We start from the raw sequence: 18,351 nt of genomic DNA on the forward strand, positions 1-18,351 counted from the left end.
TGAAAAAGAATAAATGGGCTTCCCTGGTGGCTCAGTGGTAAAGAATTCTCCTCCGAGTTCAGAAGACATGGATTCAGTCCCTGATCCCGGAATATCGCATGTGCCATGGAACAAGAAGGCGGTGTGCCACAACTACCGAGCCAACAGGCTGCGTCTACTGAAGCTCACAGGCCTGGAGCCTGTGCTCCGCAGCAAGAGGAGCCACCGCAACTAGAGAGTAGCTCCCACTCACCGCAACCAGAGAAAGCCCACTTGCAGCATCGAAGACCCAGCTCAACCACAATAAATAAATGCTTTGAAAAGAAAAAGGATAGATACATGTATGTGTCTAGCTGAATCGCTTTGTTGTACACGTTGTTGTCCTGTTGAAACTAACAGGACATTGGTTTTTGTTGGGTTTTTATGGTTGGTTTTTTTTTTTCAATTTAACTTAAATTTAAAATTTCGGCTGCTCTGGGTCTCCGTTGCAGCGCGTGGGCTTTCTCTAGTTGCAGTGTGCAGGCTTAGTTGCCTGGAGGCATGTGGGATCTTATTTCCAGACAAGGAGTCAAACCTGCATCCCCTGCATTGGAAGGTGGATTTCTAACCACTGAGCAACCAGGGAAGTCCCCTAACACAACATTATCAACTATACTCCAATATAAAATAAAAAGTTAAGGAAAAGAAAGCAAGAAGGTAGTGGGAGATGTAAGGCTCTCTCTCCAATACAAAGAAAGGCAGGCACAGCATGGAGAAAAGGACCCTGGCGCAGCCTAGTCCCCGGATTCTAACACCAGATCCCCCTGACTAGTGTGGAACAATGAGCCAGTGACGTCTCCATCCAGCTTCAATTAAGCAACCATCAAATGAGGATGAGCATATCACTACCACTTAGACTGTGATATGAATGGGAGTCTTTTCCTGTCCTTCCCGATGAACTCATACTTATTCCTGAAACACTAATTCAAACATCATCTCCTCCATCAAGCCTTCCAATACTCTTCTGACAGATGAAGTTACTGGCTCCATCCCCTAGGTGTCAAGTGAGACATCTCTAGCGTTGCCCCTACTTCTTTCAGTTTCTCCCAGAACCAGAAAATTGTCTTAGACTTTGAAGCTTCCCAAGGGACTCAGTGCAGTTCAGTCACTCAGTTGTGTCTGACTCTTTGCAACCGCATGGACTGAAGCACCCCAGGCTTCCTTGACCATCACCAACTCCCTAGAGATTACTTAAACTCATGTTCATGGAGTTGGTGATGCCATCCAACCATCTCATCCTCTCATCTCATCCCCTTCTCCTCCTGCCTTCAATCTTTCCCAGGATCAGGGTCTTTTCCAATGAGTCAGTTCTTTGCATCCCAAGCGGATACCTGTTCAAAGCAGGAGGTCAATAAATATTTGCTATGGAGAAGGGCAACCTGACTTCCCTCTTAAGAAATCAGTATGCAGGTCAGGAAGCAACAGTTAGAACTGGACATGGAACAACAGACTGGTTCCAAATAGAAAAAGGAGTATGTCAAGGCTGTATATTGTCACCCTGCTTATTTAACTTCTATGCAGAGTACATCAAGAAAAACGCTGGGCTGGAGGAATCACAAGCTGGAATCAAGATTGCCGGGAGACATAGCAATAACCTCAGATATGCAGATGATACCACCCTTATGGCAGAAAGTGAAGAACTAAGAAGCCTCTTGATGAAAGTGAAAGAAGAGAGGGGAAAAAGTTGGCTTAAAGCTCAACATTCAGAAAACTAAGATCATGGCATCTGGTCCCATCATTTCATTGCAAATAGATGGGGAAACAGTGGCTGACTTTATTTTTCTGGGCTCCAAAATCACTGTAGATGGTGATTGCAGCCATGAAATTAAAAGATGCTTACTCCTTGGAGGGAAAGTTATGACCAAACTAGACAGCATATTAAAAAGCAGAGACATTACTTTGTCAACAAAGGTCTGTTTAGTCAAGGCTATGGTTTTTCCAGTAGTCATGTATCAATGTGAGAGTTGAACTATAGAGAAAGCTGAGTGCCGAAGAACTGATACTTTTGAAATAAGAAGTCTCTTGAGAGTCCCTTGGACTGCAAGGAGATCCAACCAGTCCCTCCTGGGGGAGATCATTCCTGAGTGTTCATTGGAAGGACTGATGTTGAAGCTGAAACTCCAACACTTTGGCCACCTGTTGCAAAGAGCTGACTCATTTGAAAAGACCCTGATGCTAGAAAAGACTGAGGGCAGGAGGAGAAGGGGAGGACAGAGGATGAGATGGTTGGATGGCATCACGGACTCAATGGACATGAGTTTGGGTAAACTCTGAAGCTGGTGATGGACAGGAAGGCCTGGCGTGCTTCTGTTCATGGGCACAGAATCGTACACGACTGAGCGACTGAACTGAACTGATGGAGAAGGTAATGGCAATCCACTCCAGTATTCTTGCCTGGAGAATGCAATGGACAGACGAGCCTGGTGGGCTATAGTCCATGGGATTACAAAGAGTCAGACATGGCTGAGCTACTAACAAAAATACTTGCTAAAGAAACAGTAAATGAATATGTTTCCTTTTCTGCATTTGTACATGTAACGTGATTCTGCCAACAATGTAAAACATTAAGTATCTTTCCGATAACGACCTCGGGATGTAAAATCATAAACAATACAACTATTAGAGTCAATAGTATTTTTCAGTCAAAAAAAATTCAACCTGCACCCCGTGCACTGGAAGGGTGGAGTCAACCACTGGGCCGCCACAGACACCTCTCGGTTATCTTTTCAGTATAAGAAAAGGTTTTTTATAACAAATCGGGGGAGGGGCGGGGGAAGGGGCAGAGCTCCCTTTATCTTCCACACCTTGTTTTACTCTTTAGCTAGTAACTGGCTCTTTTAAAATGCCTTAAAATATTAAGCAGATGTTTGCTAAAAGGATGAGTTACCGTTTTAAAGCTTTAAATGATGCACGGCAAACAACTTTTCAAGGGTTCTTTCCAAAACTGGATAAAGATTTTCGTGGGATTCAGAGGAAGAAAATAAGTTGACAATAAAAGACATTTCTGTGTAATTACAGACAGGCTAGTCTGGCTTTTTCAAAAACTTCCTTTATAAAAACACAAATAGATCTGAGATCTGGGGTACTTTCCGAGGTTCCCCACCCCCACCCCGTTTCTCCCCGCTTTTCTGTTTTCTAAATCGCCCCTGGAGCCCTGCCTTGACGCAGCTAGGTTTCCAGTCTGCGGCCATGGGAAACAAATCCGGCAGGAACGGTGAGAAAGCTCCAGAGCAGCCTTGTTCAGAGCGCCGGTACCTTTCAGCCCGCGGAAAAGAAGAACCTGCGCCCAGGCCTTTCTGCTCCGCCACGCGGCGGCGGACGCCACCTCGAACCTTAGTCCACTGGGACCTGACGACACCGGAACCCGGTGCCCCGGGCGTAGGTTCAGCGGAGCATAATAGCTGCAGTACCGCCCGGCCGCGAGGCCCGGTGGAGAGGCGGAAATTGAGGGCGCTGACGCAGCTGGGGGAACTTTGCCTCCATGGCACCTTCCTGTCCTCGACTCCGCCCCGCCAGAGGGGCTCGGCTCCAGAATTCAAGATGGAGTCGCTGAGTCGAGCTGGGCAAGAGATGAGCCTAGCGGCCCTGAAGCAACACGACCCCTACATCACCAGCATCGCAGACCTCACGGGCCAGGTCGCACTGTACACCTTCTGCCCCAAGGCCAACCAGTGGGTGAGTGCAGCCAGGCGGCTGAAGTCGCTCTCCCGGCCGCCGTCTCTTAAAGGGGCCGCGCCGACCGACCTGGGTAGGGGGCGATGCGGGAGGCCAGGGTGGCGGAGGCGAGGCCAGGGACTGGAGGAGAGCCTGGCCGGCGCCTGAGAGGTGTCGGCGCCGCTGGGGATTGGGTGAGAGGAGAGAGGGAAGTAGGTCCAAACATCCGGGGGGAAAGCTGATAGAGGGGAGGGTTGAAGAAGGATTAGTCCCCAGGGGTCCAGTTCGAGGATGTGGGCGACCTGCCTTATTTGCAGGTGTGTTGGAGGATTTGAGACCGATGGAGTCAGAAAGACGCCTGTAAGATTGTCTGAAGCTTTGAGAGTTGTTAGATAAATTATGTATACATAATCTATAAAGTAAACACTCCTCTCCCCCCAACAGATAGATAAATCAGAACCCCCTTCGCAGAGGTTATTAGGATTTAAAGCTTGAAATCCAATTAGTTTCAGTTCTTGGAAAGGCGAGAGGGTGGGGATACGTCCCGCATTTATCAAACTACACTGTGTTTCCAGAGTTTGGAAAAGATTTCAAGGCACTTAGGAAAAGGGCTTGCATGTTAATTTTGTTACCTTGAAACCTTTGGACAAGAGACCTCGTGTTTTCAGCTATGCTGCTGGTGATGTCACCTCTGAATACGCGCATCAGACTTAAGTACTTTTTGCCTTTTTTTGCACGAGAGAGGTTGCGAAAAGTTACATTCAGTTAGTTCACTGATTTGTTAGCCGCTTTGAAGCTTCGGTTGTTGTTTACATGTCAGAATTTCGAGACTTCCCTGGCGATCCAGTGGTTAGAACTCCCCGCTTCAACTGCAGGGGGCAAGAGTTCGATCCTTAGTCGGAGAACTAAGATCTAACAAGCCACGCAAGTGGCTAAATAAAATATAAATAAACGTAACATCATTTCCCTTAAAAATATGAATCTTCTTGATTAACTCATTTAGCTATATAGGCTTTATTTTAAAAATAGTCTGTAAATGTTTGTTGGATTGAATTAATAAATGATTCACATTCACGTTTCAATAAGAATTGAAGTCCTTGTACTAACAAAACAAAGATTATTATCATAATATATTCTTTACAACATAATGCAGATACATGGGTTATATTTAATCATTAATTTTGTGAAAAATCATTTCGCATTTATAAACAGTTAAATCAGATGCAGAGAGTTTTCAGAGTCATCTTGCTTTACTTTGTATCGTCTTTCCTTCACCTCCTGGAATAGGAGGAGGTATGGCAAGCCACACAGAACAAAATTATAGATTTTTTTTTTTAAGTGTGACTGTTTTATTAGATATTGCTTTAGTTTAAATTGTTTTGGACCATTTTTCTTTTCTTGCTGTACATACACATTTTTGGAGTGTGGATTGCAGACAAATGGTGAATATTTGGGGCATGGGCTTATTACTATAAGCTTTTATTTCTAGTTTGTCACAGACTTCCAATATTTTGGAATTTTAATTGTGCCATTCTTCTTTAAATACAAGCTGAATGAAATACAAGCTGAAATAACCTGAATTGAAAACTAAGCTGCCGTTATTCATTTGTATCATGGCAGTGATTTGTAACTTTACACAGTTGTTTATTTGGGTAAATTTTCTTTCATTGTGAAGCAATTGATTACCAATTTATTATATTAATAAAGTTTGAAAGGCAAGAAATACATAAGGAAAAATTCCATGATAATGTTTAAGTTAGAAATCAAGATGGTAAATTTCTTTTAAAGTTCTTTTTTTCGTCCCACCAAATTCAATTCTATATGACTAACATTTAAGTTTGTTAATAGTTTGCTGACTGCATTAAACTATTTAGATCCTATCTGGCCTGTGAATTGTAGACTAATTTAAAAAAAAAAAAAACATTTTAACGGTTTAAAACCTAAATACACTCTTGTCACAGCAAATGAAAGATGATGAGTTGTACTTTCTTAATCAAAACGTTTACTTTAAGCGAAAAAAAAGTTTTAAATTATTTGTAAGACCTATACAAATTATACTAAGTAGAATTTCAGTACTCATGATTCTTCAACAAAGGTCTAAGAGTAACAAACTAATTGTGTTTGACAGTAGTTCTTCACTAACTACAAAATTTGCTACTCAGGAAAATATGCCGGAATCTCCCAAATGATGAAACAGTGTCCTGTAAGATAAAATTTCTTTTTTTTCTCCTACTAACTTTGATAAACTTTAAAGGTGAAGTAATGACTGTATACAGACTTTGGCTTTAAAATTAAGAAATTTGGCTAAAACATTTTAGTTTTAAAAAATGAAAGCTAATTCTAGATTTTTTTCTCCTTTAAATTTTAAAAAAGAAAAGAAAAGTTACTGTAGATACAGGCATGTTGCTGGATAGAACATTGCATATCAATTAACATGCATCGATAGACTAAAAAGGATACAAAAGAAACTGGTAACAGTAGTTTGTAGAGAGAGGCTTGACCTGTTCAGAGTAATTAATTTTAAAATAAATAAGTTAATCTTAAACATGACGTCTCCACTGGGACAACTTGGGGTTAGATTATGGGGGAAAAAACTAATTGACTCATTGTCTGTTACAGGAGAAGACCGATATAGAAGGGACCTTATTTGTATATCGAAGGTAAGCTTTTTAAAAACTTATTATTTTTTTAATTTGATGGTGAACATTGTCATGTAGAGTGATTCAGCCCTATTGTATTGTCTTTGGAACTTCCTGATTGACCCTTCCAAGTATTCATCCATCTCTTGCTGTGAAATCTTAACCAAGTAATGTCCCTTCTTTGATAGTTCCTGTGATTCAGAATCAAACAGAACTTATTTAGGAACCTAGCAAAATAGAAAACATTTTGTAGTAATGAATGAATCTAAAACAGATGCCTTTTTCCTTTTCCCCATATTAGGAAAACAGATATGTAACTGAGAAAAATATAATACAGGAGCTAACTATTCTGTGATTACTGAACTAAAAGGTTATCTTCTAAGACTCTGGTTCTTTCCACATTCCAGCTACCCAAAAGTTTTGAGTTGTGTACAGTGTCTAGTAATAGGTATTTTTAGTTTGAGAGTCCTTTAGAAAGCCTGGACTACTCATAACTGCACATTTTTAACTTTCAACTTTTCTGAGAATTAATTGTCGTAAACATGATTGGTTTGTGAATTGCAGGTTTGGTTTTGTTTGGCAACTTTCTTGGCCTAAAGGCAATTGACAAGGGTATGTTAGTCATTGAAGTTTCTCGTTTTCCTGGATCCCTCTTAACTCTCACTCTGATTGAGATAGATGCCTTTTCTTGGTTTTTAAAGCTTAGGAAACTCAGCAGGATTACTGATACCTGGTTCTTTTCGTGTGTGTGTGTGTGTGTGTGTGTGTGTGTGGTAAATTATTTATGGATTGTAACAAGAATTTGTCAAATATTCTTCTAAATTGTCTTGTGTACCTTTGAGATCTTGTCTAAAAAACACTGATTTTTTTCTTCCTTTTAAGTGCTTTAATGTTACTCTTTCTTGTTGACATTTTGTTCCCTGTTACTCATCTTTCTCCTTTTTAAAAAAAAAAAGACCTTTATCTTTTACCTGGTAATATTCATTACCAATATAAATCTCTAGAAGCTCTTCAACTGTTATTAGAACCTTGGTAGTTGGGAAGCACTTTCCTGGCTTTATTGTAACAGTGTGGATTCACCAATTACAGAAAATGAAATTTAGTTTAGTGACTGACTTGATTTAATAAAATTTTTGGAAGCTTCCACTTGTATTGATTCCAATAAAAGGAGACCAGAGAGACTCTATTTGGGAAATGTGAGAACATGTTATGGATGAAATGGATAAATATATACCAGGTGTCAGAATGTCCCTTTGGAGAGACCTTAGCATAGAAGAAGCATGGATTTGGAATCAGAAAACCTAAAAGCTGAATCCTGGTTATTATTTGTGTGACTTTGGGTGCAGGCCTGAATCATCCTAAGCTTGTTTCCTAATCTGTATAATAGAATTCTAAAACCTTTCCCATGTACACAGAGAAATACTTCATATACAAATGAGAAGTACCTAAAGGATTGTGTGCTGGATCACTCTGACATGGGAACCAAAGATGTTTCTTGTAGGATTCGAAACATTTTCTTACTTGCTCAAGTCTTTCCATAGCTCTCCCATTTGATACAAGCAAAATCATTGTGATGGTGGACAATAATTATTGTAACCAGTCCTGTACCATATTTAAAATAAACGATATTTTTATTGAGCATATATTCACTAAATATCTACTATATGTCTCTCTTGGTACTTATCTGAAAAAAACAAGAATCCTATTTGCATGGTAGAGTTTAGTGGAGAAGGATGATAAATACAAAAAATTGTGATATGGAAAAAGAGAGAGAAGGGTTAGAGGTATTGAGCTTGGTAGCATTGAAAAGGGTAGTTGTGTAGCAGGCCTCAGTGAGAATGGGACATTTGAACAGAGGCTTGCGGGAAATGAGATAACTGTAGACTCTGGGCAAGTAGCCCAGACAGAGGTCTTTAGGTAGAAACATACCTATAGGAAGAATGGTAAGGAGTCCAGTGTGGCTGGAGCAGGAAGAACAGGGAAGAGGCACAGGAGTTGAAGTCAGGGGGGCACATATCACTTAAGGCCTTGGGTGGGTGGCCTTAGTTAGGACCTTGGCCTTTATTCTGAGGGACAGTCCTTGAAAGCTCCTGAGAGAGGGAGGGGTATGATCTGACTTAAATTTTTTGTTTATGATTTTAAGTGCTAATAATATTATATAATGCAATATTCCATTCATTCTTTAAAATGAAACTAAAGTTAGTGATGGACAGGGAAGCCTGGCGTGCTGCGATTCATGGGGTCTCAGAGTCGGACATGACTAAGCGACTGAACTGAACTGAAAGAGTAGATAATATTTCAGCAAATTTAATGACTTCTTTTTATTTTCTTCTATTAAATCTAAGGTCAGCTTCACCTTACCATGGTTTCACCATTGTGAATCGACTGAATATGCACAATCTAGTTGAACCAGTGAATAAAGATTTGGAATTTCAGCTCCATGAACCATTTCTTCTGTATAGAAATGCAAGTTGTGAGTATCTATCTGTTAATTATAGTTCATGTGTTTGCTGCTTAATTGAGTGACTTTAGTTTCTGTCAGCACAGTATTCTTGGAAATTCAGGGTACAATAAAAACTATGGTCTATACTCTTGTGGTTATAAGTGTGTCTCTTGCTAAGATCAGCGCTTTTGAATTGAACTTCTAAAATTGAAACACTCTTTGTATACAGTAACTTATTATTTTAGTAATAGTTAACTATATTATTCTGTATAATTATATTACATTATTTTCCTACTATTTGTTCTGTGAAAATAAATTTCACCCTTTGTTTTTGTTGTAATATGTGTTATTGGCTGCCCACGCCTGGCGTGCTGTGATTCAAGGGGTTGCAAAGAGTCGCACACGACTGAGCGACTGAACTGAACTGAACTGAACTGATGTCACTGAGCAAAAGAACTTAAAGACAGATACTAATATTTCTGTGCACAAAGAAAGGACTGTCTTTGCCCTGATTGTGTTATTTTTCAGTCTGTTTATTTAGTTGAGTGTTGGGTACAAGCTCTGGGCCAAGAGCTATTATACTTTAACGTCAATAGCATAATAACTTTTAGGGTAGACAGGCCATTAAGTCAGCTGAGACTCAGGTGAATGGCAGTTGCTTGGTTGGAGAGAGAGGATTGTAACCTTTTTGCTGCTTCCTAGTCCAGGGTCCTTTCAGGTATTTTAAGACACGAAAAATGGTTGGGTGTAGTCAGCAAAGCCAGAGTGGCCTTTTTAAGAAGTAAATACTAAAAAGTACACCTGGTTCTTGTATTTCAACATGGGAATTGGAGGTATGGGTGTTTGGGAACAGAAGACAGACGATTTGTCTGGCCTTGGTGGTAGCAGTATCAGCCCTGGTTATGCTGGGAAGGGGACTGTGCTGCAGCCATCATCTGAGGAGACTGCTGGAGAGGCTTGGCTTCTAACTTAAAACCTAAAAGTCTGAATTTCACTTGAGTGAGAGGTAACTAGTATTGGGGGAATGTCTTCAATATAAAATGTTTTTTTAAAAAACTACTAGAAAGTATGCATCTTTTCACTCCCTGAACGAGAAGTGACAGATCTCTGTTGAAACTGAAAGCCCCAAATTCTTCTCCCTAGCTCACTTTTAAGCAAAATAAAATCTATCTCTTGACTTTTCAGTAAACAATTTGTCCAGATAATTCTCTGTCTTAGTTTGAATGGATGGATTTATTTAAACTGTTATTAACAAAATAAGAATTACTTCAAATAGCTGTTTTCTTTATGCTGACTATTCTGTTAAAGGGGAAAGTCTGCAAAACAGCACAGATCCAATTTTTTATTTAAGGAATATTGGGTTAATTCTGCTTTTTATTACCTGAAAACTTAATCTAGCTATTGCCTCTAATATAAGTTTGATTAGTAAAGTAGTCTGCTACTGCTGCTGCCAAGTCGCTTCACTCATGTCTGACTCTCTGCGACCCCAGAGATGGCAGCCCACCAGGCTCCCCTATCCCTGGGATTCTCCAGGCAAGAACACTGGAATGGGTTGCCATTTCCTTCTCCAATGCATGAAGGTGAAAAGTGAAAGTGAAGTCGCTCAGTCGTGTCTGACTCTTAGCGACCCCATGGACTGCAGCCTCCCAGGCTCCTCCATCCATGGGATTTTCCAGGCAAGAGTACTGGAGTGGGGTGCCATTGCCCTCTCTGAGTAAAGTAGTCAGTAGGAAAAATTATCAGAGGCCCATGGACTTAATTACCATTTAGCATAAGCCTGAAATAAATTGTATTGAACAAGTAAAGTTATCTATGAAGTTGAAGTGTAAGATAACACAAATAAAAGTAAACCATGATTAACCAAAAAGTTTTTTAAATTAATTTTTATTGGAGTATAGTTGACTTCTAGTGTTGATTAACCAAAATGTAATCAATCAGAGCCTAAAATATCTGTAAATATTTCTATAGTCCGTGTATGGAAGAAATGAAAGCAAATTGTAAAGAAAAAAGGCTAATGTTTTATTTTGTGAAAATCTAGCAAATTTATGTGTTACTTGGGATCAGTACTATAAGTTTTACCACACTATAGTGTCATAGATTGATTTGCGGTAATGATAAGACCTTAAATCATCAGAAGTGTTTCTTATGTTAATTAGAATATTCTTGAGGGGGACAGTGCTCTAATGCTTTTTATTGTAGAAAGATTTTCAACAAAAGGTTGAAACAAAGGTTTCCTTAGTTAAACATAAGACTCACTTAACCTAGATCATTCTGCTTCTCTGTTAATTGAGGCACTGAATTATTTCTTAAGGGCCTAACAGTTTCTGGTATTGCTGATTAGATATTCAAGATCACATCAGTTTGTTTTTAGGCCAGAGAAAAGCCTGAAAAGGTCAAGAACAATACTGTGGATATATTAGAAATAGTCTAGAAGAAGAGCTTGGGCCAAGTATTTAGAGGCCTTTCTGTACTGGGGAGAAGTGACAGGGAAGCATAAAGTGGTTTTGAGAGTGTTAAAGCCTCTGCTGAGTATGTTTTGTCTCCCTAGTCTTGAAAGTATCAAGTAGTCTTGTCAGATCAGCAAGCTACTGAATTGTTCAGGGATTTGCTCTTTAAATAAAAAGTTAATTAGTGTCTGATGTGTATACAGGTAATTATACAGCCTCTGTAGCTGTTCTGTCATTTCTCGTGGGAAATACCACCAAGACACCTGACCCATTGTATTCCAGCTACACCCCCAGATCCAGCCTCTTCCTCTTAAATCAGTTTTTAGAGTTAATAGAATATTGAGCTATAACTTTTTCCAGTTCTAACTTTTTTGGTGGGGAGGGGGCCATGCACTGAGTGGCTTGTGGCATCTTAGTTCTCCCGTCAAGGACGAAATTCAGACCCACAGCAGTGAGATCACAGGGTCCTAACCACTGGACTGCCAGGAATTCCCTAGTTTTTCTTTAACACCCCACCCCACCATCCCAAGAGAAAGCTAAAAGCTTACAAAGGAAATGCTTGCAAAACCTGCCAAAAGTTTAGCTTTGGTGATTCTCTTGCACCTTTTGGAAATAGTTTATCTTTATACCTTTTGCCAGCCACAAGACCCCAATAAGGGTTGAGGAGACTGCAGATTCTGTAGTTACTAAGCGAAAATTATATTCCCAGCGCCTTATTTCTGATTCCCCACTTAAAGATGAGGAAACAAGAGTCCCAGAGAAGTTCAGAAACTTGCTCAAGAGTCAACAAAGTTTATAAGTAACAGGCAGAAGTCAAATCTAGGTCTCTTGAGCTTCAAAACAAATGTTCTTTCTACTTTGCTACAACAGTAAAATAACTTATTTCATCAGTCCACTCTCTAGAGCAGTGCTGTCTGTGGAACTCCGTGATGATGGAAATGCTCTGTATCGATGCTGTCTCGTATAGCAGTCATCGGTCAGCCACATGTGACTGTGGAACACTTAAAATGTGGCTGGTGCAGCCAAGAAAAAACAGATATTTAAAGTTTATTTAATCAATCTGCATTTCAGTAGCCATATGAGACTAGTGGCTACCATATTGGACACCAGAGTTCTGAAGCATAGATCCATGCAGAAACATACTTGGGCAGCTTTAGATTTGTCTGCCTCTCATTTAATCATTTCTTTTTAAAATTTACAAATGATTTCTAGATGCAAGGGCTGCAGAAGATATCCCTGAGGTTGGGTTTGCCATGGTAACACTCTTTGCTGTGGAATTTAATTTGCAGAAAAGAATTCTATTCTTGGCTTTGCCATTTTCCCAACTGTAACTTTGGATAAATCACTTAAACCACTGATCTGACCTGCTTATCTTAAGAAAGCATCATATATGTAAAGATAATTTATCAGGCACTTACAAATTAAAATATTATAGACTGTGTCTCTATCTTGGACTTAAACCAAGTGGTCTTATTAGTGAAAGATCTTAAAGACTTTATTATCCAGGTCCCCTAATGAGTTGTATATTAGTAAATTAGGAAGACATCAGCCCATCAATGTAGGGAGATGACAGGCAAGCTTATCTACCTCAATCTGTGCTGTGAATTAGAGGGAAGATTTCCCCCCTAAAAATTGTAGCCAGAGGCCTCTCTCATATTTCAGATTTGAGGTTCAAGTTATAATATTCATTTGGTATAATTTCTTACCCAGGCCAAAAAATTAACATAAAATTGATTCTCACCTATTGAATGCTCTAGAACACTTGGCAAAAGCAAATGCAAAACTTTTTTGGAGAGAATATTCTTAATTAAAATTGCCCCAGGATCTTACTGGTAAGCCTCATGGTCCAAAAATTACAATATATACAAAGACATAATTCACAGTCGGTAAAGCTTATGGTAAAACAAACAGCCAGCCCTTCCCAGAAATTTTGGTTAACGATATGATCAGTTAGAGACTTTAATGGATAGGAATATCAGATATAGATTATAAAATAAAGTGACAGGTAGATTTGAAAAATAGCTAAGTAAAACTTTAAGAAATTAAAATTTAGTTGTTGAAGTAAACTCTCTACCTGATTTAACAGTTAATTTATAAAGACTGCAAAGAGAATTGGGTACCTGGAAGAGACATCTGAGGAAATTATCCAGGATGCAGTCCAGAAAGGGGAAAAATGGAAAATTTGACAGAGAGCAAAGGGTTGGAAAGTCTTAGAAGGTTTAACATATGACAGAGAAGAATTTCAGAATGATAAAATATGTAGAGGGTTTTTTTTTTTTAAGAGGGAATATTTGAGGAGATTATAACTGAGAATTTTCCAGAATGCATGAAAGACATGTGTCTCGGATTTAGACAATAAAATAAGGCCCCAAGCAAAATAAATAGAAATAAACACAGACTTGGACACATGACAAAATAAATACAGACCTGGATCAAAGGCAAAGACGTAAGCAGCCAAAGCTTCTTGAGATTTTATTATTTAGGAAGAGCGTCAGTTAGACTGACAGCATATTTAACTGCAGCTACTGAGTTTAGAAGACAAAGGAATTTTATTTTCAAGTACTAAAGGAAAAAACAATTAACCATCAATTTAGTAATTGAAGAGAGCAAACTAAGACAATTTTCAACAAAAACATAAGTTAACTCCAGCAGACCTTTGTCATATGCCCTTCCAAAGCAGTACTATATGGTAACTATTGAATCCTTGAAATGTGCCTAGTACAACTATGTTTTTAACTAAATAAGTTCTTAATTTAGTTTAGTTAATTTATTTTTACCAGTGCTGCTCTAAAGGCTATAGTTCAGAAAGAAGAAAATTGAATACAGAAGTAATTAGGTTTAAGCAACAGTAAAACAAAATAAGCATTGACTGTATAAAGAAATAAAATGCCTAGCTTGAGTAGAGGTATTAAAAAGGTAAAACAAAAATACTAGACAGCAATAATATAAGATAAAAACTTTCCAAACCAAAATATTACGAAGACTGAGGTGAGGGTAAATAAATTGATGACCAGTAGACTTGTAAGTCAAGCTATGCTTTGATCAAAAGATTCAGGGTAATTACTGCAGAACAGAAGTAGGATGTCTTAATTTTAAACCGGTACAAATTGAGATAGGATAAAAGTAAATAGAAACTATGGGAAATAGCCCAGTTCTAATAAAATGGCAGAAATAAATAAACCAGTAAGTAAAACAAATGTTAAGTGAACTATGCTTGACAGTTAAAAGAGATTCTGAGATTGGATAAAGATACAGAATCTGCCAATAATGCTGGTTTCAAAAAGCTTAAAACTCCAAAGCCAGGAAAAGTTGAAAGTAAAAGAAGAGGATGATATATGTCAGGTAACTATTAGCCAAACAAGACTGAGGTAGCTGTGTTGATCACAGGTCATAGAATCTGAGGTAGGAAACATCAGGAATAAAAGTTATCCCATAATGACAAAAGAAGTAAATCACCTACAAGAAAAAACAGTTCTGAACTGATACGTACCTTGTATTTGTCAGCATTACACATCAAATGTTTAAAATCCATAGTCACAGTGGGAAATAGAAACAGACCACCTCAGTAATTGACAGATAAGGGAGATAATTTAGTAAGGCTATGGGATATGTAACCCATACAGTTAAATACAGTTAGACTTGGCCTAATGGACAAAGGAAAAAACCCTGCTTCTAGCACTTCAAGGATTTGCATTTTTTTCAAGTATGTATAGAATTTTTATTAAAATTATCAACAAAACAAAAGCTCTCCCCTATGACCTGATTGATCCAACAGCAAAAAGAGAGACATAAACGGCAATATTAGGAATAACATATACTATATATATATGTATATATATGTGTGTGTGTGTATATATATATATATATAGCAACTAAGGATAGAGAATAAGAAACCACTGTAAAGAACTTTCTGCCTAGAAGTTTAAAATTTGGATTATATTAGACAATTTCCTGGAAAAAGACAGTGTAACAAAACTTTGGAGTAAATGGATTCAATGAAATAATTGGGTCAGTAGTTTTAAAATCTCTTCCATCTCATCTAAAAAGAATGCTGAGAAGAATGTTTTCTCCAGTTCAGTAAGTGGTACTAAAGTAGTCATCCATATAGCAACGGGCCTCTGAAAAAGTAACTATAGGATCTTCACATTTCTGATCTTACCACAGGAACACTTATCGCCATAGAAAGGAAATCGTGCTTCATATTATCCACTATTCCTTCAAGCATTTGGTGAGCCCTGGCTATAAACAACAAAATCTCACTAAGTATGTTTCTCTTAGAAGGTGCTTTCCCCCAAGATCAGTGTCGGGTACTTTCATTTTCATTTCTGTGGGTATCTTTCAGGGTTAACATGGTAACCTGGGATTTGTTGTATATATATGTATATGTACTTGTGACTTAATTATGAGATGTCAAGTCTAACATGCACACAGAGTAAAATAATCACTTCTCTTTTGGCTAAAACCACCATCACACGTTTGTCTAAGGACAGAATGAAGTTTAATGTGAGGAGAGAGGGGACCTAAAGGCATAGACACCCTGTAACCAGCTTAACAGCAACAGCAGATCACCACACCAGGAACAATTGAAAATAAAAATCTTATTACAGTTGAATATTTTGAAAGAACTTACCTCCAAAAATCTGTGTGAAGTACCCCTTCGTTTCCGCTTCACTTGTCACTTTTCCTTTATATCGAGCATCAGTCTCTTGATATAGAGCATTTTTAATTAAAATTAGGTCACTAGAAAAAGCAGGGAGATTCATTTCCATGGCGTTGAAAATGTAGCTGCCAAATGGTAAGTCTTAGTAGAAGAAATACTGTAGTGTGTACGTGTATTTTCCTTGGTCTCTGCTTGGCCTTTCTCAGTTCAAGGGCAAGAGCAGTAGAGATGGTAGGTGGCTATTGGCATTTTGGTGCAAATCTTCAAACTTAAAGCACAATACAGGAAATTTCCTTGCAAGAGTAGTTTTACAGTTTGACAACTCAAAAAAATGTGAGTTCTACCACCAGGCTAAAAGAAGACTTTATAAACAGTTTCTAAAGTTCCACAGCCCATACTTTGTGATCTTTGAATCCAGTACACACTGCTTCTTACGTAGCCTGAAGAGAGACAGGCAGTCTCCCCCATCAGCAGCAGCTTCTGCGGCTGGTATGATTCTGCAATCAGCGTAAGAGGAAGAAATCTTTGGCGCTGCATTCGTCTGGCCTTCTGAGCCGAGATAAAGAAAGAGCCTTGCTGTTGTCACATAACGTAGACTGAAGAGGTAAAACACCATGAAAACAGTGATTTGGACGCCAAGGTTGATCTGGTGACGCTGTTGGGTCAGACATATCAAAAATCTTCAATGCTTCCTAGCTGTTGTAGGTCGCTACTTAGTGTTCCAATAGAGCCTCCATCAGGTACCTTCTTGTTAACTTGAGTCCGTGAACAGTTGAGAATTTCCAAAGCAGATTCTTTTCATTATGTCCAATTACTGGCTTCCCCCACCTCTCCCCAGTAGTGTTTCCAGGTGAAAGCAATTTTTATCATTTATTATTATTATCTTAATTGTAAAGATTTTAAAAGTTGACCATGTGTGCTCTGTTCACGGCAAGCGCTATGCGGCTATAGTGACGATAAATCCTAAAAGCAGAAGTGAAATCCGAGTGTGACTCACTGTTTTATTCAGGGTTACCCATCATTACAGAGTAAAAAGCTTATAAATAGGAATCATCACTTGTGATATTCTTGGGTTTATTTTCCTAGTCCCCCAAAAAGTTTAGTGGTCATTTCTTATGTCTGAATCCTATACTAAAATTACAGTTAAAAGGAACTGTGGAAGCGGTGTTGCTGGTAAATATTTTCGGACTTGATTTAGAGAAGGGTACCAAATTTAAAAATAAACTGAAGAGCTTGCAGAATAGCATTTTTAATTTCCTGGAAGAAGTCTTTTAATCGATGTTTACTAAATAGACATAATTTAAATTTTAGAAAGTGGCTGTTTTTCTGCCATGTTAGTGTTCAGTGGCATTTAAGCATGTCTACTCTTTGGCTCCCAAAAGTTAAGCTGCTGCTCCAACCCAGGTACACTTAGCAGCCTTACTTACAGACTCACAGCATTTCCTCGCCTGCCTGTTTGCCACCTACCACACTGTTGTGTTGTAATCCCAGGTCCAGCAGTCTTTGGCTCTGTAACTTTTCACCTGTATGTGTGTATTCTAACCTCCACCCCAGAGACTTTCTCTTCTGTCTCTTTCCCAACCTTAATTGCTGTGGAGCCACCAGGCTTATTCTTATCTTAAAGGAAATGATCTGTCAAAGCATCTGTTTTTTCACTTGTCAGAGCATGCTTATGTATACATCATCTATTCTATTCTTACAGTCCTTTTGTAATCAGAAGAGTCTTCCTTATTCCAGGGTGAATATTTCTGGTTATGTTCAAAGTACATTTTGTTGTGTTTGTTTCCTGGTCTAGAGGATCTTGGTTGGTGCCATCTTCAGAAATGTTACAAGTCATAAGACCATTGCCAAAAGCTTATCAAACCCCCTTTTCAGCTTGGCAGCATACTGAGAAAAATCTCCAGCCACCTCAGATCCTTTTAGAAAGTAGGTCAGATCTAACTAATAAATGAATCAAAAAAACATGTGCATGAAAGTGGTCCCCAGCTCTGTTTTAGTGACATTTTACCAGATTGCTAGAGGTCTCAAGGGATTTTGTAAAGGCTCCAAATTAATTTGGGTTTTCTTGACCTCGTGTGTGCCATACACCACTCCTGATGAGAAGCAGAATGAGGTATAACATCAGATCATAATTGGCTGCTGAATCTTCAAACAGAACTCTCCAGGGAAACAGATGACTTGCCCTTCAGCTTTTGAAAATTTTGAAAATTTCTCAACATTAAATAATCCAACAACTTTGATCTTTGTCACTTGCGCTTTTCATATGTTCAGAAGAAGAGGGCTGTCATTTGAGAAGCAAGGGAAACAGTTAGATTTGAATATACCTTTCTGTATTTTGATATTTTTTATAGAAGTACAGCGTAAAGGTATTTAAATGTCCTGTCACACCCCCTAACTCTTCAGGGACAGCGAGACTAACTGGGACAGTGGTTAACAGCCACGATACGTGGTGGGTGTCCAGTAACTGAATAGTTTGCTTTCATCTTCAGA

The 18,351-nt window shown here is 38.7% G+C and overlaps 1 protein-coding gene across 1 annotated transcript in view; it reads left to right on the top strand.

Annotated features, from left to right (window-relative positions):
• Window positions 1–3,452: 3,452 nt before the first annotated feature.
• DCP1A (decapping mRNA 1A) overlaps window positions 3,453–18,351 on the top strand; it is a 42,305-nt gene continuing 27,406 nt past the window's right edge. The window contains exons 1-3 of the mRNA XM_069561596.1: window positions 3,453–3,693; window positions 6,292–6,332; window positions 8,657–8,784. Coding sequence (XP_069417697.1) covers window positions 3,559–3,693; window positions 6,292–6,332; window positions 8,657–8,784 — 304 coding nt within the window. The 5' untranslated portion in view covers window positions 3,453–3,558. The remainder of the gene's footprint in view (window positions 3,694–6,291; window positions 6,333–8,656; window positions 8,785–18,351) is intronic.

This window comes from Ovis canadensis, chromosome 19 (assembly GCF_042477335.2).
Source record: "Ovis canadensis isolate MfBH-ARS-UI-01 breed Bighorn chromosome 19, ARS-UI_OviCan_v2, whole genome shotgun sequence".
Lineage (NCBI taxonomy): Eukaryota > Metazoa > Chordata > Mammalia > Artiodactyla > Bovidae > Ovis > Ovis canadensis.